Raw genomic sequence first — 23,539 nt, 5'->3', positions numbered from 1 at the left:
GGCTTCCGTCTGACTTCTCGTCCCTCGGAATCGCCGAGTGTTTCCTTCTCGTCCGCCGGCATACTCATCTGCAGTCTTCGTCCCTTGGACGCACCGCGTGTCGTCCTTCTCGCTAGCTGCGTCTCTTGCTCCTCGAGCAGTCTTCCACTCCGGCTTTCGTCCCTCGGAACCCCCGCACGCTTCCTTCTCATTCGCCGGTGTACTCTTCTGCAGCGCCTCATCCCTCGGACGCACCTCGTGTCGTCCTTCTCTCTAGCTGCATCTTCCACTCGACTAACTGTGCTCCTAAGCTTCTGCACACTTAGACACAAGATTAGAAACACACAGGACCTAACTTAACTTGTTGATCATACCAAAACAGCCTTGGGGTTCCAACAATCTCCCCCTTTTTAGTGTGAGCAACCCAAGTTAAGCTAGGGTAAAAATAGACATGAAATAAACTTAACTAAATTTGTAATTAAGTGCAAAAATAAAATAAGTTAAATTTTGGTCTACCTCCCCCTAGACTTATACTAATCCTTCTCCCCCTTTGATTACAAAAAAAATGGGGTTTGAAAAAAATATCTAAGGGTTAAAGACTTAGAAAATTTTGAGATACTTAAAAATTTACAGTAATTTTCACATAAACAGTCTCAAAAAAAAATGTAAGTAAAATTTTAAGAAAATTTTCTAAATGAAATTACAAGAAAATTCTAAAAAACTTAAGCAGAAATTTTTAATTTCAGAATAGCTTTTAACTTAGGCAAAAAAAAATCTTCTAAAAATTTTCCTAAGTATGAATTTAAGTCTTTGCAAAAATTATTAAAAAAAAACCCTAACTTAAAGATTTTTCTAAGTAAATATTTCACGTAAAAGTATTTTTCTAAGCATAAAAATTTTGAAAAAAAATGTTTGAAAAAACTTTTAAAAGCATTAATTAATTCTAATTTTAATGCTTTGACAGAAATTTAATTAAACATTTATTTTAATATTTTGGCTTCCAGATCATGGCGAGGTACTAGGCCTTCTTGGTTATTTGAGCAACAACCACTTCCTTAAACAAAGTCTCATAGAGAAATTCATTATTTAATTTTCTCACTGAAAGCGATATTTTTTATTAATATTTAGACTAAGCAAGATTTAAGAACCCAATAAAGATTCCAGCGTACTGGATTGATTAAAAATTTCTTAGGGACATATTTTCTAGAGATATTCCTAATTTATCCCTGGTGATATCTATAATACCAATTCAAATTTTAAAATTTTCTAAAATTAGATGAGCATGCATGGTTTTTCAAATTATCTATTTGAATTTTCAGATCTTTATTTTCTAATTTCAATTTCTCATTTTCTAATTTTGATTTGTCTAATTCTTCTAAGGGACAGGACTTAGCTAAAATTACTTTTAAATTTTTATTTTTATTTTCTAATTTGCAGCAATCTTTTGTTAAAAGTTTAATGAACTTAAACATTTTGTCGGGAGGAAAAGATCGTACCTGACTTACCTTGTCAATCTCGTTGTCCGTTTCTCCCCCTGAACTGCTACTTGCTTCCGACGTAGCTCCCCCTTCATCGATGCTCTCGATGCTCATTTCAGAAGAGCTTGACTCGCAGTCGTCGTCTTGATGACTTGCCATTAGAGCAAGTCCGGAGAATGCCTCGATTTCTGACTCCGACGACATATCATCCCACGTCGCCTTTAGGGCCTTTCGCTTTTGGATAGGCTTCTTACCCTTCTCCTTGTCTTTGCTCTTTAGCTTGGGGCAGTTGTCTTTGACGTGCCCTTCTTCGTCGCAGTGGTAGCAGCGGATCGTCCTTTTCTTCTTCTCCTGCAGATGGTTAGTAGGTCTGGATTTACAAAGTTTCTTGAATCTTCTTACCATTATTACCATTTCCTCGTCGTCGAGAGAAGATTCCGACTCTAGTTCGTCTCTCGAAGCTTTGAGGGCGACGTTGTTCTTGGGCTCCTTAATTCCTGCACATCTTGACTCATGCACTTCAAATGTTGAAAAGAATTCTTCTAACGAAATTTTTTCTAAATCTTTAGAAATGTAAAAGACATCTACTAATGATGCCCATTTGGTATTTCTAGGAAAGGAATTCAGTGCGTACCTGAGTGAATCTCGATTACTTACCTTTTCTTCGAGATTCGAAAGTCCGGTAATGATTTCTTTTAATCTCGAGTGCAGATGCACGACTGTCTCGTCTTCCCGAAGTCGCAGGCTGGTGAGCTTATTGCGAAGCAGATCTCGTCTAGCGAGCTTGGCTTCGGACGTCCCTTCGTGCAGCTCGAGGAACTTCTCCTAAAGTTCCTTTGCCGAGTCATAGTTGTCGATCCTGTTGACTTCTTGAGGCGGAAGAACACTTAGCAGATGGTATTCCGCTTTGTTGTTCGCCACGAAGTCGACTTGCTCCTTTTTCATCCAATTGTTTTTCTTCTTACCTTTCGGTGATATAAAACCAAATTCCATTGTAAGTATTAATTCAAAATCGGTGGTAAAGAATACATGCATCAGCTTTTTCCAAGTGGCGAAATCCCCTTCGAATTTCGGTGGGTGGATGCATGGTCCGGCCATCTCGTTGCTTCGTTCGGCGGTTAGTCCTCCTAAAGCGCCTCGGCTCTGATACCACTTGTAGGACCGTTGCGGCCGACTAGAAGGGAGGGTTGAATAGCCCTGTAAAAATAAAACACAACCCTTCCCGACTTTTCAAACTAACATTTGCATATAAAATAGAAAAGCAATAAATCAAAACAGAAAAAAGACGAGGCACCAGATGTTTACTTGGTTACAACCGGGGAGGTTGTTAATCCAAGGAAAATGATCGCACTACAATCTCCTTCAGGCGGAGAAGCCTCTTTTACAGCAATGTAGGCACAGAAAGAAAGAAGCTAATCTAAACAATGGAAGCGCACAAGCGTTGTTACAATTTCTGAACTAATTGAAAAGCTTTTGGACCAAGGCTATATTTATAGCCTTGGTCGGGGCGCCTGGAGGGTTCCGGGTGCCCTGGGGGAATAAATTTTATCCCCCAACGTTCAGATCGAGTCAAAGCTCGATCTGGTCAAACTTCACGGTCCAGGCGCCCAAAAGGTTTCGAGCGCCCTGGGCTGGTCAGGGCGCCCCGAACCCTAAAGTCAACCAGTGTTGACTTTTTCATCCGGGGACCACTGCTCCGGTTCAGTTCGCCTCGGTCCGGATCTTCTACTCCGGATCCGCTCGCTTGGATGATCTCTGCCATCCGAAAAAGGGCTCACCCGAACCCAACTTCTGGTCTTCTCGAGCGGGCTTCCCTCCGGCTTCTCGTCCCTCGGAATCGCCACGTGTTTCCTTCTCGTCCGCCGATGTACTCATCCGCAGTCTTCGTCCCTCGGACGCACTGCTTATCGTCCTTCTCGCTAGCTGCGTCTCTTGCTCCTCGAACAGTCTTCTGCTCCGGCTTTCGTCCCTCGGAACCCCCGCACGCTTCCTTCTCGTCCGCCAGTGTACTCTTCTGTGGCACCTCGTCCCTCGGACGCACCTCGTGTCGTCCTTCTCGCTAGTTGCGTCTTCCACTCGACTACCTGTGCTCCTAAGCTCCTGCACACTTAGACACAAGGTTAGAAACACACAGGACCTAACTTAACTTGTTGATCACACCAAAACAGCCTTGGGGTTCCAACAAGGAATACTAGAGGATATCTTCTTGTGTGGTGAGGCATAGGGGTGGGATAGGGTCGGGACCCGTCCCGTAACCCCCTTACCCAATACCCGTCCCGATAAAAATTGGGAATTTTTTTTTCTCCCGATCCCGTACCCGAAAAGTGTCGAGACCCGAATGTTCGGGATCCCGAATATTCGGGATCGGGTAGGGACCCGTAAGAATATCCCGAAAAATATTTTTTTAAAAAAAAAAATCTATAGAGACTCAACCAATTTTTTAGTACAATACAAATAAATTAAAACGATTTCGTGGTACATAATCATTAAAAGCTAAAATATCTTCTTAGGACATCATAAATATATTAAAACTAATAAAAAAAACTAAAACTACTACTTAGTTTATACTTTATACCTAATACAAGAAAATCCAAAAATAAAAGTTGTCATGTCAACCATTGTATCAATAATGAATTGATGATATGGTGACCTTAGTCCTTAGAAATGCTTGGATTCAACTTACAGAAAAAAGATCATAAAAATTATTCTTTATATCATTTTATCAGTTTTCATATGCTAAAATAAACTAATTGATTATCTTCTTCACACATTGTTAATAAATTATTTAGAAACAAAATTATGATGAAGTATGAGAAAAATGAAGAGAAAAAAATAAACATAATAGTTAGATGCTTAAAATATAAAAAAATATAATATAAAAAATAATATTTTTAATATAAAAAATAAATATTTTAATATAAAAAATAATATTATAATATAATCGGGTCGGGACGGGATTTCCGTCGGGAGAAAAAAAATTCCCGATCCCTTTCCCGATAGTGATCGGGACGGGAAAAATCCCGAACCTTCGGGTCGGGATATTTTCGGGTCGGAAATGGGATGGGATTCGGGAAGGGTCGGGATTTTCGGGATTTTTTCCAACCCTAGTGAGGCACCTCTATCCTCTCTTTTATATTCCTTGGTCTTGGCAAATAAGGAAAGTTTTAATAAAAACTTCCTTACTTCCTTTGTCATAGAAAGGAAAATTTAATTGATTAAAAAAAATCTTTTTCTCTATTAATGTGGCCGGCCACCTCAATTCCTCCAAAAAAGGAAAGTTTTAAACACAAAATTAAAACTTTCTAATTTGTTTCCGAAAATTTTTAAAATAAAAATTTCTCTTTAAAAATTCCTTTCATGGTTGGTTATAAAAGGAAACTTTTATAAATTAAAATCTCTCTATTAAAACATGTGGATGATTACAAAAAGGAAAGTTTTCTCTAAAATTAAAATCTTCCTTTTAACTACAAATAAGAGAAGATATCAAATCTTTCTCTTAATCTTTTGTAGAAACTATAAAAGGAAAGATTTAATTTTAAAACTTTCTTTTAAAACCATAAGGATGGTTACAAAAAAAGGAAAGTTTTATCACAAATTAAAATCTTTCTTTTAACTACAAATAAGGAAAGATATCAAACCTTTCTCTTAATCTTTTGTAGAAAGCTATAAAAGGAAAAATTTTAAATTTTAAACTTTCTTTTAAAACCATGGCTTCCACATAAGGAAAGATTTTAAAATAAACTCCTTTTATTTTTTATGTGGTCGGCCACCTAAGCTTGAGCTCCAAGCTAGGGTCGGCCACCACTTGGTTCATCCAAGGCTTACCTTGGTCGGCCCTTGCTTGGGCTCCAAGCTTGGCTTGGTCGTCCACCTTAGGATGGGTAAGAAGGTGGGTATAAGACTTTATAAATAAGAGACTACGACAAGGACCGAAAGGAGGAATTGGTTTTGGTCTCCCGATGAACTTGAGCTTCCCGTGTTCCATCTTGGTTTGTCCCATTCCATCTTGATTGTGAGCTACTATTTATAATTTATAAGGATATGATAACATGATCTTCTGTGTGTCTCCTCACACCATGTTATCTACAATATAAATTAAATGGACGACTACACTTAGCATAAATGTAAACATTTGAACAATGTGATTCTTATTTCTAAATATATGTTTATACAAAAAGCTAAGCTTTTAGTATACATTCCTCTCTTGACTACGTTTTGGGCGCCGCCATATGTGGAACGCAAGCTCCGTCGGAACCCATCAGACGACGCCGACGGTCACTCCCCTTCACGCCGCTGTCGCCGCCTTCTCCTTTGTCACCAGCAAGCCCCCGCTCCCCCTCCTCTCCTCTCTCCTTCTCCTCTCGCCAGCAAACGCCTCTAGTTGTCAGCTCCGCCAAGCATGTCGACACCACCTTTGCCAGGACGCCGGCCGCCACTCCCCTTCTCCTCCTCACACTGTCGTTGCCATCAGATGGACTCGACACAGCTTTCATCATGCAGCCACCTCCCCTCTGGTCGATCTCTAACGTCAGCCGCCTCCCACGTCGGTCGCCTCGCCTTCAACGACCAAGCGCTGCCCCCCCAGCGTCATGTGTCCGGCAGACCCCCACCGTCAACAACCCGCAGCATCGCAGCTAACTCTGGCCACACCACTCCGCAACTTCCTTGTGACCTCCGACACTATTTGTCATCTCCTCATGAGGACGCCGGCAGTCCACGCGTCACCTCTCTTCTCTTGGCACGCCGACATCCCATGCATCACTGCCAGCGCCCTCGCAGTTAGATCTGACCACTCAACACTCTCGTCTCTCGGAGTTCTTAGTCGCTATTCTATTTCGGCCATTGTTGTGCTCCGGCCTTCGAGCCGCGGCTATATTTCGACCTTCGCGCCCATCTGGTTCGTGTGTCATGCTCTAGCCTTCGCACCGCTATTATGTTTCGGCCATCGAGCTACGGTTGAATCCCGATCTATGTGCGAGCCGCGGTTGTATTTCGGGTTGTGTGCTTTGTGTCTAACCTTCTTATTGTTGTTATATCCTCCGTGTTGTGATCATATTCCGGCCTGCACACCGATGTCCTATCCCGATCTGTGTGCTAGTGTCATATCTTGGCCTATGTGCTGAAGTCATATCCCGCCCCACGTGCCGATATTATATCCTGGCCTGCGCGTCGCTGTTAGGTCCCAGTCTGCGTGTCGTCTTCCAGTCGGATCCAGGTCATACTCGATTAGGCGCCGTCGGATCCAGCTCTTCATCTGGCTCAGAGTCACCTGCTCTTCCGGATCCAAGTCATACTCGACAACTCGAGCAGCGTCCTGACCAGCTCACTGATCCACCCGAGGGCGCCCCTCTAGGCCAAGGAACGCTCTCCATTCGTGTTCTATACGCATTTTATTATTATACGTCTTAATCTGTTACTTATATATTCGTTGGATTTACCTCGAGTCTCAGGGTAGCAGGAACCGGGACAACCCAATCGCTAGCTGCAAGTAGCATTGACTAGAAGACTTCTGACGACTTGATCAATATAAAAGTCATTTCAACATAACCCTCCTTCGGAACATCACGATTTGATCAATATTTTATCCATCTCATCCGACGATCCGTGTGACTCAGATTCCGAACAAGATTATATATATATATATAATTTTGAAATTGCCTTTTGTTTTTTGTTTCCTTTTTATCGTTTTCCTGCTCTGCTTAATTAATTAAAGAGGCGACGAGCATCCCAACCTTTTGCCAGTTGCCATCCATCAATCTTTCCTTCCTTCTCACTTGTTTACGTTTTTTCGCCACATTAATTAAAAACAGAGAATAGACAGAGAGGAAAGTAACCAGAGTTAATATTTAGAGAGCAGAGGAAGTCACTCCGTCCCATATTTGAAAGCTTCGGAGGGAAGCGAGCAGGAACGCTCTCACCTTCACAAAAAAGCAACCTTTTTTGTTCGTTTCTTGATTGATTGATTGATTGATTTCTTGCTATCATGGAAGGCGTTGCAGCCGGCGGGATCGCCGGAGATATATCCGGAGGCGCGGAAGCGAAGCACTCCTCTACGTCTTCTACTCCCTCGCCAACCCCCTCGCCGCCGCTGCCGACGGCGGCATTTTACCATGCAGGAGCTCACGGGATGGAGGCGGCGACTGAGGCGCCCGGCATGGCCACGGGAATGATGGGCGGGGTGGTCGGCGCTGACCCCGGAGACCTTTTCCGGGGAAAGAAGAGAGGCAGGCCGAAGAAGTTCGGGCCCGACGGCATGGCTCCGGCACTGACGTTACCCGCCTCCGCTTTCTCCTCGGACGGCAAACGGAGCAAAGGTCGGCCGCCGGGTTCCGGCAAGCACCAGCTCCTCGCCGCTCTCGGTACGATATGATGTCTAAGCCTCATTCTCTTCTTCCTTTTTTTCCTTTCGACTCGCTGTTCGAATAACGAAGAAATGCGACGATCTGGTTACAGGAGAGTGGTTTGCGTGCTCAGCAGGAGGAAATTTTACACCCCATGTAGTCACTATTTCCGCCGGCGAGGTGAAACATTTCTTCTTCTTCCTTTTTTTTATCTTTCCTCTTTGATGGATCATCTCGATGATGAAGGATGCTGCCGCAAGGATACTTTCCTTCTCGCAAAAGGGACCAAGATCCATCTGCATTCTCTCTGCCAACGGAGCCATCTCCAATGTCACCTTAAGGCAACCTGGTTCTTCCGGCGGCACCCTGACTTACGAGGTAATTGAGCCCAAAACCTCTTTTATCTTCCATTTGAATCTTAATCTTGCTCGTGCACACGAACAGGGCCGGTTTGAGATCCTGTCGCTCTCGGGATCCTTCACGCTCACTGCGAACGGCGGCGGCGTCCGCAGTAGAACCGGCGGGATTAGCGTCTCGCTCGCCGGCCCCGATGGCCGTGTCATCGGCGGAGGCGTCGCTGGGTCGCTGCTCGCAGCGAGTCCAATTCAAGTGCTGAACATCTCTCCTTCCTTCCTTCCTTGCCTCTTTTAAGAAACCTTCATCCGCCATGAAACCTTACCTCCTTCGTCGTCTTTTCCATCGCCAGGTGGTGGTCGGAAGCTTCACGCCCAACACTTTTTCCAAGGATCAAAAGCCGAAACCCGCGCCGCTGCAAACTCCTCCAGCAATGCCCGCGAGGCCGATTTCGCAGGCCAGCCCCCAAGACGACTGCGAGATGTCCACCTCGTCGGCGGCGTTGCCCGTCGAGCCCCCATACGGAAGCACGGCGGACCCCAGTACTCCAGACCCTGCTCTTCGCGCCGCCAGTTGGCACGGCCTGCAGTCGTCGGAGCACGATCCCTCGCCGGATATCAACGTACGTTTGCATGGAGAGTACTGACTGACACAAAGTCTGATGATTCCGCTAGAAAATGCATTAGGTTAACGATGGGATCATGTTTTACGATAAGCATCCAATCGAGACGACAATGTCGTTCGTGATGAAAGGAATTTACGACGGCGGATGATTTGGAGAAAAAGAAAAAGGAGAAGAGAAAGTAATAACTTCAATTCAATTCACAGGCAGTTAGTCATGTGTATCTCTGTCTACTCACCTATTTCTTGCAAAGAATATTAATGCAGGCAGCAGCAGCTTTATTATCAATGCAATCCAGTTCACCTTTGCGTGAAAATAATAATAAAAAAGATTGTTGCTCGAGCTGGGATTTTGCGTGACAGCTCGATGTGCAGTTGCATTAAATTAAAGGAATCAGACAAACCCGAGAAGGATAAGCTTGAATGGATATGTCGTGGCGGTTGACTCCAGACTAGTGGGAAATGAATTAGATCATTAGTGATCCGGCCCCATGTCCTGTTGATTAGGCCCAAATAGGTTGCCCTGGCCCAATCCAAGCATCCTTTCAGAAAGAAGCAGACCACAATTTTTAATTTTTAATTTTAGAAGAAGAAAAACTAAAAATTGACCTCCATTCATTTTTTTTTATTAATCCATCCAGGTATGGATTCGATTAATCGTAGATGTGAACGATCTTCCGACCTAATTTATCAATTGGATAAATCTAAAAAGTACTCGTAGCAATCCACCTAACAAATGACTTTAAAATCGAAAATTCACTATAAAGTATATCCTTGTCCCAACTGAATGTTGAACCGTGGTTCTATGTAAATCCACCAAATGCAAATGTCTTGCCGCTGCACCGTGCCTGGGAAGGACCTCCAGTAACCGTTATTATTGGTAGGTAGGAAAAGATAGATTAGATTGAATTAAACAATCATTTTTTTTAATTTATTCGATTTGATTTCGATTTTAAATTCTACGAAATCAATTAAACAGAAACATCTTTAGTCAATTGTTATATTCTAAGCATCTAATTGAACAACTCTATAGATAAATCAGACGGTTCGATTACATAATATCAATCAACTAATGATGTACTGATATAAAAAATTCGATTAACTCGACAATAGATATTATATTAATTTAGATTGCTTGGTTTTGATGGTAAGGTTCGATCAATTTGGTTTGTCAAACAAAAATTAATTTAATCGATTTTAATTTATTATATTCGGTTTATTTGATTTTGAATTGATTTCTCATTCTTACTCATTTCAACGTAGAGAGCATAGAGTGAGTTAGGGATATAAATTTAGATGGATTGAATGGGTACAAGTAGTAAATCAGTTACTAAAAAAAATTCAATCCGAACTTGAATTCAATCTAAAAATTTTAAACCCAAATCCGGAAACCCAACCAAATTTTAAACCCAAATCCAGAAACCCGACCAACTCGAATAACTCGCCTGACTAGAGAAAAAATCTTTTTTTTTATTATTATTTACCTATAAAGTTTTTTACTTTTATCTCAATATTTTACCGTTATTATACTAATATTTTACTATTTATATACATTAAACATTGAATTAACCAATTTTTTTTATTTATTCCGTTCTATTTTAATTTTAAATTTCACAAATTAATTAAATCGAAACACCTTAAATCAATTGTTATAGTGTAAGCAATCGATTGACATATTAAAATTGAACAACTCGATAGATAAATCAAACTATTTCAATTGCCTAATATCAATCAATTAATGATGTGACTGATATAAAAAATTCGATAAATTCGACAATAGATTTTATATTAGTTTGGATTGTTTGGTTTTGATGATAAGGTTCAATCTATTCGGTTTGCCTAAAAAAAATCAATTTAATCAATTTTAGTTTATTATATTCGATTGTTTTGATTTTGAATCAATTGCTTATCCTTACTCATTTCAACACAGAGAAGATAGAGTTTGAGTTGGAATTCAGATAAGGTTGAAAATCGATTACTAAAAAAATCTAACTCAAATCTAACACGAATCTGAACTTAATTTGAAAGTCCTAAACCAAAACCTGAATAACACGACCAACCCAAATACTCGCTCGACCCGAAATTTTTTTTTTATTATTATTTACCTATAAGATTTTTACTTTTATCTCAATATTTATCATTGTTATATGAACATTCTACTATTTATATACATAAAATATTTTATTTTTTAAAATTAAATTAAATTTAACATCTAAAAAATCCTAAATCCTAAATTCAGGTCAATTTGGATCAACCCGGATCAATCCAAACCCAACGCAACCCAAAAAACCTCAATCCAAACCCGAACTAATAACCTCCAACTCAACCCCAATTTTTTTATATCGACTGGGATCGACGGATGGAATTCATTTTTAACACCCCTTACCCCGAGTTTGAGTAGAACATAGGAAGAAAAAAAACAAAACGGCTACACTGTCAATGATTAAGTGGTAACAAACTATGTAGACTGCCAAAAAAAAAAAAAATCCACTAAATGCATAAAATGGCATCCCAGACAATATAAATTATATTCAAATCAGATGTGAAAACTCAACTGATTTAAGTTTTATTCATTTGACTGTTTAAGAGAACATGACTAAGAAATTTGCAATTGATTACTAGAAACTTGCCGTACCAACTTGTGCTAAAGCTGATATTCATAATCGTATATGCTTATCAACTAGTCCTCTTAAATAAAACCATATTGAGGCAAGCTGGCTTATTTTGAGATTGATTAGTAAGGTTGACCAGCATTGTTAATTTTCGAGTAGTGCAGGGAAAGACTTGGTGGTAATTAACTTCTATTTCTCGGTGAGCATGACAGCTACATAACAGGCCAAAATGGCTAGAATCTGGTGAAGAGTTATATTAAGAGGAATAGTAAGATGAAGACAAAGCATGGATTTTTTATTTAATTTGCAGCGCATAATTATAATGATAGTACTATACTGGTTTGCCACATGTGTATGATGGAAGCAATGAGACAATGGAAGGTAGAAGATGAGAAGATGAACATGAGCAAGCAAGTCATAAATATTAGAATATAGAGCTTGCCTACTTTGCTTACTGAAGAACAGGACAATGATAACGTGGTGATGAGGATGTTCTTCGACCTCCCAACTCCTGCAATAATAAATAAAATTAGTGCGAATGAGAAACTAAACTTAGTGAAATATTCTATTTTTGAGGAAAATGAAGTGCAAGAGCCTACTAAAATCATTTCAATGCTGACGAAGGTACCAATCAAAATAACTTACTTGGATTACATGCATAAAATCCATCAAAATAATGATTGGATTACTTGTAAGTATAAAATGTTTCCCCCTTTCTCAAGTAGGGATTCCAGTTTATCTGCGAGCTCTGATATCATAAAGCATTTGACCACCATGGAAACATAATACAAACTTTATGAGAAAGGCAGCAGCAGACAAATTGTACTCTACCTTCAGTCGCAACCTCACCTTTTGGTTATATTAGTCATTATAGACATCTTCAAGGGTTTAACAACCACAATTGTATTTAAGCTGAAATAATAGCAACCCAAAAACATTGAGTCAAATCACTAGCAAATTCTCACATCAATAAGGAAAGGAAAAGAAAAGAAAAGACGAAAGTAACAGGCTCATATCAAATTCCATAATGTTCGGTAATCCAAAGATTTGAACCAAAAAGGTTGATGATGAGGCTCGTAGCAACTGTTTCTCAACTCAATTGATTGAGAGTATGTGTGCACTTGTGGTCCCTTTCGTTTATAGACATAAGGATCATCAAACTTAAGTTTGTTTGCTGTCATCATAATTTTGTCTTCACTTATTATAGCGTTTGTTTGGCCCATATGAGACATCTCTCGTGCGGGAAAGAGACAAGCTGTTGTACAATATGAACAAAAAGGATCAGCATGGCCAAAATAAATAAACAAATAAATTGTTAATTGAAAATTCTAGCAAAGAGAAACACTACTGAAACTGCCACTGTATAGTTTCTTTAGCTCACACAAGCAAGCATAGTTATGTGAGAGATATTAAGTTCAATATGGAATGCAAACAGACTAATGAAGACTAACAGTGGACCTCAATGATGGCCACTCTGCACCGGGCTGTGTCAGATAGACCTTTTAGTCGTTGAGCTGCAGTTGCAGCATGCCATTGCCAACCCACTGCAAAGTCGCAAATCAGATTCCTAGCAGAAGATGACAATTTTCCTAATACCAGCGGGATAGGTACAGTGGTCAATCCTATTTGCTGCTAGCTTGTGGGTTGTGAGGTGAGGTGAGGCAGTTAGGGTTGGTGCCTCTACTGACTACTGATTTTTATTTGATATCTTTCTACACCAGCTGGTGATTCCTCCCTATGAGCCTTTAGGCAGAGCATCAAGGACATGTGTTACACTTAATTAGCCTAAATCATTCTTCCTTCTATTTCTAAATGTGAGTGAAGTATAATTCTCCCCTCTGATTTTTCAAAGACTGTGCAAGAAAAGAACATTAAAACAGAGCCAGTCCTAGATCAATTTTAAAAAATTCTTAGCTTTCCATCCCAGCTGAAGGAGCCATCAGCAATGAGGTTACTAGTTAGCAAGACATACCTTATTACTCCCTTCCCTTTCTGTTCTTCTTTTTTATGGCATGCTTTCCCGACTAACGATTTCAACTTGACTGTGTCCAAGCTCGTTTGAGGAATAACAATGGTGAGCCAAGCAAAGAAGAACCGCCACCTCTCCTCCAATCATCTCTTCCTTCCACCGGTCATAAAGGACTTCGCCTCGTGCTTCAGTGAGCACGCCGTGAAGGTGTCCGACACCTCCTGTTCCGGAAGCAGCAGCAGTGGCAACTCGTCGGTGATCGACCACACCGCCTCCAGCTCTGTGGTTAGCTCGGTCACCTGCCTCTACAGGACGAGGCTTTCCACGCAGAGGGAGCTGCTCATCAGGGTCACCTGGTCCAAGGCGCAGCTCAATCCCCTTCTATCAGTCGCCATCGTCGACGGCTCATCAACCAGTCCATGGGAGGCGAATTGCCATCTACTGAGGAAGAAGAACGGGAGCAGAACTTACATCTCCGAGGGGAATTGTGAAGTCGGACTTCACTGGGACATTTCGTCAGCCAACTTCGAGGCGGGTCCAGAGCCCAGATACGGCTTCTACGTCGCGGTCGTCGTCGATTCAGAGTTCGCGCTGTTGCTCGGAGATCTGAGCGAGGAATTCGCGAAGAGATTCGATGAGGCGACGCTCCCAGCGGCAGCAGAGTGCTCGATGTTTTCCAGGAGAGAGCAAGTGGTGGGCGACTCGGCGACGCATACGACGCGGGCTCGGTTCCGTGAGGACGGGGAGGAGCACGAGATCACGATCCGGTGCAAGGGAGAGGGGTGGAACGCGAGGGAATCGGAGCTGGCGGTGACGGTGGACAAGAAGCGAGTGGTGCACGCGCGGAGCCTGCGGTGGAACTTCAGGGGGAACCAGACGATCTTCATCGAGGGGTCGCCGGTGGACATGATGTGGGACGTGCACGACTGGTGGTTCGGCGGCGGGTCAGCGGCCGTGTTCATGTTCCGTGCGCGTAGCACGTTCGAGAGCCGGCTGTGGCTGGAGGAGGAGACGCTGCAACAGGAGCGAGGCGCCGCCGGCTTCTCCCTCCTCATCCAAGCCTTCAAGGCAACGTAATGGTTCGCAATTTCTTTTCCCATTTTTATTTTTCTAAACAAAACAATCTTCTTTTTTTTTCATCTTTGAAGATTCAAAATTGTGTGATGTTTTTCTTCAATTTTATGTTTCTTATCGATGTGAAACGAAAAGTGATTAGGGCAAACATTGTGGTTGATCATGGAGCATGAGTAGATAAGACAAATTTTATATTTTTGGTAGACTTTTCAGGAATTTTTGGTGCTGTAATTAAAAAAAAGTTTAAAATATGGTACAAGTTGGATAAGAAAGCAAAAAATAAATCTAATTGCTATTTGGCACAGAAAATATGAAGGAATATGAAATATGTTAGCCAAAAGAAAAAAAAAAAGATTATTCTTTCAATTATGATTATTTAGGATATAGTTCAGAATATTAAAGTATAAAAAAATAATCAAATTTTGCATTAATATATATATGCGATGAATGTCAAAACAATAAGACAATGGCTAGAAAAGGACAAGATCGACAAATGATTAATTATATCTTTGAAATGTAATTAAATTTTCACACGTTTTTTTAAATAGAAATAGATTCTATTTACCGCACGTAGAAATAAGATATTATCATATAAAATGTTGAGATTAAAATTTAACAAAGCATATCTCTTTCGTATCTTGACCATTTGTAATAATGATTAAAAATCATCTATAATTTACTTTTTTCTATGTGAACACTTAACTAGAAACGAATTAATAAGAATACTATGGACAAACGAATCACATTTTGTCATATTAATTAAAAATTTAATTTCTCGGATGATCTAATGACTAGCACATAAAATATTATCAATTTAAGATATACAATTTAAATCTCGATGTAACTAAAATAATACCTTACTCATGCATCAGTCATTATTTTAAGAGATTTACCTCTTTATGTTGATATACAATTTAAATCTCGATATAACTAAAATAATACCTTACTCATGCATCAGTCATTATTTTAAGAGATTTACCTCTTTATGTTGACTTGAGACTTGAGACGGATTAACGGGTCAACTAGTGAGAAAATTTAGAGTTCATCGAGATGTAGATATTCACCAAGACAATGGGAGTAATTTCTCCATAGACAAGGATTGAAAGAAGAACATTTGGGTGAACACAAATTTCAAAATGAACTTAGGTTCTTTGCCTTTTAGCAAGCTAGTTGACACAACTTATTTACAAACGCGGTCTCAATTCATCCTATTTAATATTAAAAAACAAACCATTTTTAAATTTATTTCACCTATTCTATGACAAACGCAAATCAAAAGAGAGATCTATTCACTTGGTCATTAAATCTGGAGTATCATATAAATTTACCTTTTTATATTAATTCCTATAGGTGGGATAAAGACATATTAGAAAAATAAAATAAGAATGTTATAGTAAAAGATAATTATACTCACCTTAAATATTCTTCAGAGTCCGTTCTCAATTATATAAATGAAGATAAATTATAAAGTCTAACTTGTAGCTAGTCGCCTAAGTGACAATAGAGGCCACAATAAAGAAATAGATGGATATGAAATGAACAAAAATTACCAATTTGAATAATTTATTGTGTTTCTCTGGCCGCCTGGACTGTTCTTACTTGTGAACAACTTTGCCAGAATTTGGATGATTCATCAATTAATCTTTTGACCGGATCTTCTTTATTTTACTTTTATTTCCTTGTTTTTTTATGCACAACTTGACTTGACTTGATAAAATTATCAACTCCTACAAACCAACATTAATCTTAGCCGTCTTCATCTGCACGACTGAGATTAATCCCACCCTCACACAACATCGCCAGCATGCAAATGGGATTAGTGTGGTCCGATAAAATAACAGCTTTATGAAGGGGCAAGATATTAACTATTATATTTACCTAATCCGTGTTGACCGGACAAGGTAATGGAGACGTTAAAGCAAGCGAATTATCTTTTGCCACATGATATTAAATATTATGCTTTCTAATATGCACAGGACAAGTGATAAATCCAAAACGCAGCAATTCCAACAATTTATACGACATTATTTGCTGAACACGATGTGTTTTGAAACGAACCAATGTAAACTGATCTAATTCAATGTAAAATTCTTGGGATTCATAGTGAGTTGTTCCTATGGCTAAATTCGAGGTTTATGTTAAATAGTAAAATCGAAGATCATGAGGTTATCAATTGGACCGTATAATAATAAGGTAAAGTCGTAAAGAGGACTTGAGGAAGCAAAGAAGTCTAAACCTAAAAGTCCACAATTAGCTTCTTGTCGATGTCTGAAAACGATCTGAAGAAGGCAGTGAAAAGCTTATATGCAATATCCACATCTTCTTTGCCACATATCTCCCTAACACTGCACCACAATCCAAAAATAAGATCGTGAAGCTGGAATCAATAAACAAGATAATAAAAGAGTGATTATTAACAATTTAATTACGAGTAGCCATTCATATGTTTAGTTTCAATTTTAGATTTAGACATGTATGGTTTCCTTTTTCTAGCTTTGTCCGAGTATGATTAGCAAATCTAATAACAATGATGACATCGGCCTATTAATTAATACATTACTCACATAATTAGATCTTCAAAATATTGTAGCAGTGTATTTTTTTTAATATTTAAGCCTTTTTTTCTCACAAATGATTAACGTTGTTCCTAGACTAAACATAACATTGATAACTTATGTTAATGGTACAACAAATATAACTCATTAAACAAAGTAGTACAAGTGTAAAAGAAGAAACAACAAAACTATAATCTAAATGATGTGAGATAGCGCTTGCCCACTATACTTGATAACTCCTAGTGCACGAAGCTCCCGTCAATGTGAGATCCAAGGATCTATTACACGCAGTCTTACCCTACATTGCAAAAGGCTATTTCCGCGATTCAAACCCATGATTACTAGGTCACACGACAATAATTTTATTATTGCGCCAAGCCTTACTCTGCTTTTCCACTATATATATATTTTAGTAATGCTTTGCTATAACACAATAATGTGTCAAGTGGTTGCAAAATTCCACTGGTATATTTTTGAGACAAGTAATACTAGAACAAGATCAAGTGTTGGAGAAATGAATTGGTTGATAAAAACATTACTAATACCGTTGAATAAATAAACAAAGTTACAGAATCCAGTAAATTGACATGCTTGAGAAATGCATATTTTATATTCATTGTTCACATTGACAAGAAAAACAAGAGACCAAGTAAAAACATGATGGTAAGAATGGCACACCTGTGCATTGAGAGCTGAGGAATACCACAGTCAACAGTTCGGATACCAACTCCTGATGCCAATATAGGGCCAATTGTAGATCCACATCCCATATCGTTTCTTACCGCAAATTCCTAGACAGAACATAGGTAAGTTTTCTTTGCAAGATATCTGTCTTCTTTGATTCCATGTAAAAACTCAAGGATTAGTATTAATAAGCACTGCAACAAGTATAAAAGACATCTAGCTTTTTCATTAAGCACTACAATATTTTAATTGAACCAAAAGCAGAAAAGATAGATTCTGTCAGCAATGTGTTCCTATAGCTTATAATTACTTCAGTGAAGGAAAATCATTTGTCGCCAAAAAGTATGTTGGTAGTATACCTACAGTGAAAGAAAAAGAAAATTAGAGCAACAGAATTAAACTGATATTTGTTTTGCCATCCAACCTGAATAATATAGAAATTTGGACTTCCATGTATTTGGAAAAGGCGTCTCATTGCTCATGAGAGAAAACTCAGTACAGACAAACATAAAATGGTGGCAGCAACGTCAGTGTATACTCCTATAGGCTTGCACAAACTGTAAATTGAAAGAAGACTCTATATATTTGATATAAAATAAAATAATATCATGTAATATAGAAGCCTTTCCGTCAATCTTATGCATCTTGCTTTAATCTAAAAGCCTTTATGGTACTCTCAAGCATCTTGTTTTAGCTGCAATGCAGATACCTCTAGGCTCTAAGTATAAATAATATAGGTATTCTCCAAACACAAATATCATGTGTAATGTGGCAATGAGCAAAAACCCATGACATAAACATGTTAAAGATTCCATACCAACAGTGAACTTGACAAAAAAAAAAAAGAGCAAAGGTTCCTCACACCATTACAGGCCAACTGGCAAGTAATTTGGTTCCAATCATCTTTAGAAGTTTTACTTGCCCATGTTTGTCCCAAGTAATTGGGGTATCCCTCCATAGAGCTATATGCAAGGCAACATCACTGAGAATATTTGAATACATTCAATTCTTCTAACTATATAATCTATTGATGCCATTAAATATGTCATTAGGATCTCAAATTCTCAACCTATGTTTTCTCATTTTATATCCATGGAAGCTACACTTAATTGGTCTTGGACATCAGTATTTTTTTCCCTTCAAATAATTCATCACATCCATCTTAGCATTATTGCTATATGAATGTTTTGTATGTGTTGTTTCTTAACGCTCCCAACACTTTTATATAATATACCAACACTTATCAAAAGTTAGTGTCATTTGTTTCTCTACAAAAATAAGAAAAGACTAGAAGATCCTTGCAGGAGAGAAACATAGTAGCATTTGCAACCCAGTCAACAACTGCTAATGAAACAGAAATATGATTGCACGCTTCTACCCTCCACTAGGACCACTACCTAACATTGATTTACCCACCACTAATGCCAGACTATGATCAGAGTTCCACAAAGCCATTCTTGTTCTTTCCCACCACAGCCAAACATAGATGTCTAGTATCCCTGTTATAACGAACACAAAGTATCCAATTTGCAGATTGTTGCAGAAAATAGCAAGCACTACAGTCTCTCTAATCTAAATTTTAAAGCATTCACTTGGCCATCAAGCCAATCCAACACACAATGAATAAAAATAAACAAAGATAAATCATAAATGCTGCAGTTGAGCATCTGACTCAGAAAACCAATGAACAATCTCGGAAAATACCTGAACTGGAAGGTCATGGAGATTTGCTACTTCTGTAAAAAGAAATGCAGTTAAACCACTGGTTGCATAGCGCTGATTCGCATTATGTTTTATTACAACTCCTTTCTGTAGCTGTGGTCGGTGGTGCTCTTCATATTTGTCAGGAAAATTTGGGTGCAGGCCATGTGCCATGTCTGCAGATACTGAGAAGAGAGAAAAAAATTAAAAGTCAGACAGTGATAGATTACTGAACCTTGTACAAGTAATCAGCTAAATCTCATGATATTATCTATCTCAATTGCTAATCAAAATGACACCTTCAGCATCAGTTTATTTATTTCTTTTCAAAAACCTAAGGACAAAGAATGTTTCCACAGATAGAATATAAATGCAAGTAAATAAAAACAAATAATGATCATTGAAACAAAATAAACAATCTTTGATGTAATATCAAGTTTGCTTTGGACAAAAATGCAAGTGCCTTCACATAAAACAAAACAGCAAGTGGAATACCAAGAAAAGATGAACGTAATGTCCGTTCAAAAGAATCCTCCGTCATTCGTTCTTGAGATAAACAATCAACAATTCGTCTCATGGCTTGAAACATCGTTGGTGCACCTGCCCCTTGCAAAGAATTAGATCCAACCTATCAATTCCAAACAAATACAAATTAAGACAAACACAAGCGGGCATTCAACTATTTGGCTAAAGAAGATAGAAAGCATTGTGTGTGTTTAGACATCAGAATCAATGCTAGGTAAGCGATGAATTTATTAGCCATGCATAAGCTTAAAAGCACCCTACATAACATTTAGATAGGCAATGACGTTAAAACCACAATGTTCATTTTAGTTGACATTTGAAAATGGTATTCTCAACACTTACTGCATTGTTACGGTTTAAGACAACTAAGTGCATATTATTATGAATTTATTTTGAATATGTAATAAATAATAATACCTCTTCATTGTCAAACAAAGCAATCATTCGGATGGCCTGCTCATCTGCTAAGTCAATAGGTGATTGACATGAATCTATCAGAGATCTCAGTGCACAATAACTTGAAGCAAGGTTGTCAAGTCTTCCAGAGAAGATAAACTCGTTATTTCCACCTCCAAGACAACTAGGCTGGGTATCACAAACATTCAACTCCATACCCATTATCTCACTAGCATCACAAGCAAGTTCTTCAGATAAAACCTGGAAAAATACAAGTAACACAATCCAGATAAGTGGCCGCAAGTACTACTTCCCTGTAGAAAGTAAATGAACAATATTGAATACACATCCATCACATAGCCCATGATCCATATGAAATTAATGACATCGACAGGTCATCTTCATTGTCATATCAAGCCATTGACAGGTGAGCTTTGTACCTGCAACAATAGTGGATGATGGATATTTTTTGAAGAAGATGCTTTAGTCTTGTCCTCGGACTTTGTTTCAGCCTCATCAACTTTTGTTGAAAGAAGTGGGACAAGCTGAGTTTCTAAGTTAGGTTTAAAACCTTCAGTATTCACTGTTCTATATGAAGAAAAGTTAGATTTGAAATATCCAAAGAAATAATCCCACAAACATCAATTTATGTCTATTTAGGAAAAAGAAATGATATTGAGAAGACTTCCAACACAGTTACATAAAATAATCACGGGAAAGAGTAACATTAAATTAATCAAGCGTCCTAAAAATAAGTACATAAAACTCCTTTATATAAACTAGAAATGAAAGATGAAGCAAATAAGCAACCTGTCTAGATGAATGGCCAAGGTTGGTACACGTAGCAGAGGTTTCCTCACTTTAACAAGCTTATGGATAAAAGAACCACTGTTGTGTTTCAGGATAACTCTTCCAGCAACACTTAGGTCTCTATCAAACCATGTATGCCATAGGCCACTACCATAAGTCTGAACATTTACCATGAGGTAACCAGACTTGCTTGATGCAGACCGAGGCTTGAGTTTTAAACATGGGCTATCAGTATGAGCAGCAATAACATGAAAACCACTGCCTACTTTATAACTGCAAAAGTAAAGCAATCTATAAGATTGGGAGGTGAATGGTATGTTGAAGATCAATGATAAGCAATATATACAATCTATCATATAGCGCTGAAATAAAAAAACTAAAACCAATTAGATCTCGGTAAACTAAGAAAAATTAGTCAATTCTTTTCAGGGAAGCATATGAAAATGGTGATATTTAATCTTTTACTGAATGAAGTGCTAGTAGTTACCTATGGGAACAACAATGTGAATCCAGATGGCAAATTGCAAAGTTTCCAAACACCCAAGTCATCCAATAGTTTATTTGTTATTTTGTGATCTAGTAATTTGTTCTCTCCAGGCAGTTCACTAGCTCCGCTGTAATATTATACCATTCCTCATAACAAACTCGATAGCTTAGTGCGTATCCTTAAAATTATAAACAAATAAATGGAAACACACCCTGCGCTCTATCACAACTAATACACATCCATGTGAATGCATTAAAAGATGCGAGTAGACGAGTACTAGTCCATCTCAGTAATCAAATTAACCTTCAAACTCTGATTATAAGCATTTGATCGTCTAATATGGAACTCACTCCTCTCCGACAGCGAAAGCCACCAAGCAAGACATGTTGCGAGTGAAAAAGTACCGACCACCCGGCTGGAGATCCCATTCGTCATTCTCGTTAAGCAAACGGAACCCAGCTGCAATGAGCTGCCGCTTCGCTTCAGCTAACGGGAAAAACGCGATGGAGAAAGATATCAGTGGAATTAGAACATACGAACAAATAATGGCCAATAAAATCGAAGAATTGGAGGATTCACCAGTGGCGTGAAACTGCGTCCAAGATTCGTTCAGGTAATCCAACAGATCGCCGACTATCGAAGGGGCAGCCTCTCCAACCCTTGAATCGCTCTAAATCGACAGGAGAAGGATGACAGATAAAGAGGCGGCTAGAAAGGACAGAGTTGACCAGGAGAGGCTCTTCTTACCTGAAGCGGAGGGTCGGATTTGGAGCAGAAGAGACGACGAGCAGCAGAGAAGCTACGCGCGAAGCGATGCCGCCGGAGGGAGGCGTGAAAAGCGGAAGGGAAGAGGGATGAGAAGAAACAGGAGGGGAGGACGGCGGCGGGAGGCGGCTTGCTGAGGAGGAAATGGAGGCGGCTCGAAGCCATCGCTTGCTCCGCACTGAAACACAGAAAGGCCGATAAAGGCAATTTCGTTACGTAATATATAGATGGTAAACAGATTTTTTCAACAAAAGTGAACTTTTTTCTAAAACAAAAAATAACAAGGGCAAATGTAAAAAAAAAAACTTTTTTTTCCAAATCGTAACGGCCCATTTAATTTTATTTTTTTTATAAGAACGTCTTACCCCCTTGTAAAATGATATAACCCTTTTCATATACTATTTAATATTATTACATTATTATTTTTATTATTATCTTATCTAAATCTTGAACAGATTAGATGCGTTATAGTAATGATATGGCGAGTAAAGTAAGATCCCCGAACCGATACTAAAGTCAAGCGAGCTAAATAAGATGGGGGTCAAAGTCTAGAAGAATCAACTTAAATCTTCTAGTCTCAAGCTAGTTCCTAAAAGTCAATCAACGTGATGCCCTGAGGTCCGAATAGATATAGCTCAGCAGACATTAACGAAGATCACGAAACCCCAACGTGTACGATCAAGCATTCCCTATTCTTCCAATGAGCACACCAAAGGTTTCCTTGTATATCCCTGGCTGATCGAATCAGATGTTTTAGGAGGACACAACTCCTCATAATTGATCGGATGTTATGCAGGCTAGATCCTCTTAGCACCTAAGTGGCTTGGATCAACCAGATAGTTAATTCATCCTGCACCGCTCTAAGTTTGCTAAGAGCCCTACCTCCCCACAATGATGACCTCATAAACGCTCAACCTCCAACTCTAGTCGGGTTTGATAGTACACTAGGTCCAAGCGGACTTCAATAAGGTCGATTCCGCTTAAGGAACATTACTGGAGGTCCATTAAGACCTAAAACTCTTTGGAGGTCCATTTAGGTCCAAATTCATCATTTATGGATCCACAAGGTTTTTTCTTAAGCGACACGTGCTCATTATTAGAGGATATCAACTAAAGGTCCATAAGTTGTTTAGCCCCTCAGTCCACTATTTCATTTAATGTCACATAGAAGTCTGTTAGAAAATCTCT

General features: G+C 39.0%; 3 protein-coding genes across 4 annotated transcripts; 2 read left to right on the top strand and 1 right to left on the bottom strand.

Annotated features, from left to right (window-relative positions):
* The first annotated feature begins 7,252 nt into the window (after positions 1 to 7,252).
* Positions 7,253 to 9,062, top strand: LOC122014375 (AT-hook motif nuclear-localized protein 1-like). 2 transcript variants are annotated; one of them, XM_042570594.1, is made up of 5 exons: positions 7,255 to 7,816; positions 7,911 to 7,978; positions 8,045 to 8,176; positions 8,243 to 8,407; positions 8,505 to 9,062. In XM_042570594.1, exons 1-5 carry the CDS (start codon positions 7,441 to 7,443, stop codon positions 8,796 to 8,798), a joined length of 1,035 nt encoding a protein of 344 aa, XP_042426528.1. In that variant the 5' UTR covers positions 7,255 to 7,440; the 3' UTR covers positions 8,799 to 9,062. The 2 variants fall into 2 exon arrangements, with proteins under 2 accessions (XP_042426527.1, XP_042426528.1); XM_042570593.1 differs by having other exon boundaries at positions 7,253 to 7,816; positions 8,045 to 8,407.
* Positions 9,063 to 13,456: 4,394 nt separating this feature from the next.
* On the top strand, positions 13,457 to 14,591 carry LOC122017414. Its single transcript, XM_042575029.1, has one exon. The coding sequence runs from the start codon at positions 13,457 to 13,459 to the stop codon at positions 14,429 to 14,431; it is 975 nt and encodes a 324-aa protein (XP_042430963.1). The 3' UTR covers positions 14,432 to 14,591.
* Positions 14,592 to 16,415: 1,824 nt separating this feature from the next.
* LOC122016246 (probable aspartyl aminopeptidase) lies at positions 16,416 to 22,545 on the bottom strand. The gene is made up of 10 exons (XM_042573480.1): positions 22,334 to 22,545; positions 22,166 to 22,256; positions 21,937 to 22,072; positions 21,100 to 21,372; positions 20,730 to 20,877; positions 20,311 to 20,550; positions 19,864 to 19,996; positions 19,372 to 19,553; positions 17,662 to 17,774; positions 16,416 to 16,773 (listed from the first exon to the last, which is right to left on the bottom strand). The coding sequence occupies exons 1-10, from the start codon at positions 22,514 to 22,516 to the stop codon at positions 16,665 to 16,667; spliced, it is 1,608 nt and encodes a 535-aa protein (XP_042429414.1). The 5' UTR covers positions 22,517 to 22,545; the 3' UTR covers positions 16,416 to 16,664.
* Between the last annotated feature and the right edge of the window lie 994 nt (positions 22,546 to 23,539).

The sequence above is a fragment of the Zingiber officinale genome, chromosome 8B (genome assembly GCF_018446385.1).
Source record: "Zingiber officinale cultivar Zhangliang chromosome 8B, Zo_v1.1, whole genome shotgun sequence".
NCBI classification, from domain to species: Eukaryota; Viridiplantae; Streptophyta; class Magnoliopsida; order Zingiberales; family Zingiberaceae; genus Zingiber; species Zingiber officinale.
This window is presented reverse-complemented; position numbering and strand designations above follow the sequence as displayed.

Excerpts from the sequence above, each read along its gene's own strand:
- LOC122016246 (XM_042573480.1), bottom strand. The coding sequence starts at position 22,516 with ATGGCTTCGAGCCGCCTCCATTTCCTCCTCAGCAAGCCGCCTCCCGCC. Across the intron at positions 20,551-20,729 it reads ATCATCCACTATTGTTGCAG|GTTTTATCTGAAGAACTTGC; the intron begins GTACAAAGCTCA and ends GTATTTTTCCAG. Across the intron at positions 19,554-19,863 it reads ATTACGTTCATCTTTTCTTG|TATCTGCAGACATGGCACAT; the intron begins GTATTCCACTTG and ends CTCTCTTCTCAG.
- LOC122017414 (XM_042575029.1), top strand. The coding sequence starts at position 13,457 with ATGGTGAGCCAAGCAAAGAAGAACCGCCACCTCTCCTCCAATCATCTC.
- LOC122014375 (XM_042570593.1), top strand. The coding sequence starts at position 7,441 with ATGGAAGGCGTTGCAGCCGGCGGGATCGCCGGAGATATATCCGGAGGC. Across the intron at positions 7,817-7,910 it reads CCAGCTCCTCGCCGCTCTCG|GAGAGTGGTTTGCGTGCTCA; the intron begins GTACGATATGAT and ends ATCTGGTTACAG. Across the intron at positions 8,408-8,504 it reads TCGCAGCGAGTCCAATTCAA|GTGGTGGTCGGAAGCTTCAC; the intron begins GTGCTGAACATC and ends TTCCATCGCCAG.